Below are 1,932 nucleotides of genomic sequence, written 5' to 3' on the forward strand. Positions count from 1 at the left end.
TATTAATTTTCATTAATTATTTATTTTTTACTTTTGTGATTTTTTTTCCTTTTTTTTATTGATAATAAAAATTTAATATACAATCTCAACAGTTAAGAACATCTCAATAAAATGAGAACCATTATAAAAATATATATCACTAAAAAGTTTGTTTTCTAAAAGTAAAATGCGTAAACGTGACGTTTTCTTAAAATCCTAAAATCCTAAAATTACGTAAACGTCAATTCACTTTGTCTGATCTGCATCGAATAATGGACCATTCTTGTCAAACCTTATCATTTTCATCATATACTAGAGTGGAGCAAAAAATTTCATTCATTGAGTCATGTGACTTTTTTCCTTTGATCTATATTCAATGCTTGCACAATTGGTATATCCAAGCATGATTTGTATATTGAGTTTATGTTGTTATACCCAATGAGAGAAAAAAAAATGAAAGATTACAAAAATAAAAAATAAATAAAAATAAATAAATAAAAATAAATAAATAATTGATGAAAATTAGTAAAATTTTAGGAGAAATAAAAATTGTTAATTATGAAAAATAAATAAAAAATAATTAATAATATATTTATTTTTTTATAAAAAGATTTGGTCTTTTTTTTTAAGTATTATAAATATTATAAAAAATTTTAATATTGGTTTAGTTTAATTTATTTTTAATAAGTATAAAAAATTAATTTTTAATTAATTAATATTAATTAAGTTTTTTATTATAAAATTAATTTTAACCCTTATTTTTTAATCGGTCAATAGCGAAACTAATTTACCTTCAAGAAAATGGCATCTGAAGGAGGAATTGAGTCAAACATGTCCCCTCCAACATATTTGAGATTCCCACTTCCTTGCAAGCCATCAACAACATGTGGAAGATCAAACACAACACACTCCATTTGTGGAAATGCCTTAGCAATAGCCTTAGTCATAGTTCCTGTGCCTCCACCAACATCAACCAAAGACTCCAACCTTTCAAACACACCCTTACACTTGTCAAACAAAACACTTGAAACAAATGGAGTATCGGTTTCCATGGCATCATTGAAGAGCTTATTGAGTCTTGGCTCAACGCCAGCATAGTCCCAAAGTGCCATCCCATGTGTCATGTAGAACGGGGTGGGACTATCATTTTTGAACCATGCTGGCAACTCGCACCACGGCTTTGTTAAAATTGGATCAAATACGACGGACAAGTAAGGGAAAAGACTCATGGGGTTGTCTTTAAGCAACAACATGGATGCATCGGTTAGGGCATAACTCGATTCTGGATCGCCTTTGGAAGAGATTTGTTTAGAGAAAAAGCCAGAATGAGTCAAAATTCGCATCAGGCGGTGGATGAATTGTGTTTTGTTGGGATGGATTTGTAGAGAAGAAATGAGTTTTGAGAGTGGCATGGGTTGGCCATGGTTGTGTATGGCATCTGGAATTCCCAAGTCAATTGCACATTTGAGGGACATGGAATTTATGAAGCTGAAAAGTTGGTGCCATACACGGCTTTGAGATTCAAGCAATTTGGAAGCATAGTCTACACCATTGGATTCCATTATTATTGCAACCTGAACTAAAAGTATATCTGTATGTTTGAATTTGTAGAACACTAAACAACATTGGTCATATTTATAGAGAATCCTGGTGTGTGTCACCAAGATAATAATGAAGGGACAGTATAATAATAAGCCACCTACTCAAATGAACATGTTAAAAATATATTTTTATGAAGATTCTTATGTTAAAAGTGTATTTTGTTTGTTATTAGCCACACTTTTAAAAAAATAACATTTTTGTAACACATCAAAATCAAACCATACCATTCATAATCTAATAGTAAAAAAAAACATTTTTATATAAAGATAATTGTAACATTTTTATGGTAATATCCACCTAATAATAAAGTATGAGGCTATTTACCCAAAAAAAATGAAGTGAATTCGTGCC

The 1,932-nt window shown here is 29.8% G+C and overlaps 1 protein-coding gene across 1 annotated transcript in view; it reads right to left on the reverse strand.

Annotated features, from left to right (window-relative positions):
- LOC107629811 (probable O-methyltransferase 3) overlaps positions 1-1,594 on the reverse strand; it is a 5,672-nt gene extending 4,078 nt beyond the window's left edge. Inside the window, exon 1 of the mRNA XM_016332703.2 lies at positions 771-1,594. Coding sequence (XP_016188189.1) covers positions 771-1,541 — 771 coding nt within the window. The 5' untranslated portion in view covers positions 1,542-1,594. The remainder of the gene's footprint in view (positions 1-770) is intronic.

The sequence above is a fragment of the Arachis ipaensis genome, chromosome B03, assembly GCF_000816755.2.
Source record: "Arachis ipaensis cultivar K30076 chromosome B03, Araip1.1, whole genome shotgun sequence".
Classification (NCBI taxonomy): Eukaryota; Viridiplantae; Streptophyta; class Magnoliopsida; order Fabales; family Fabaceae; genus Arachis; species Arachis ipaensis.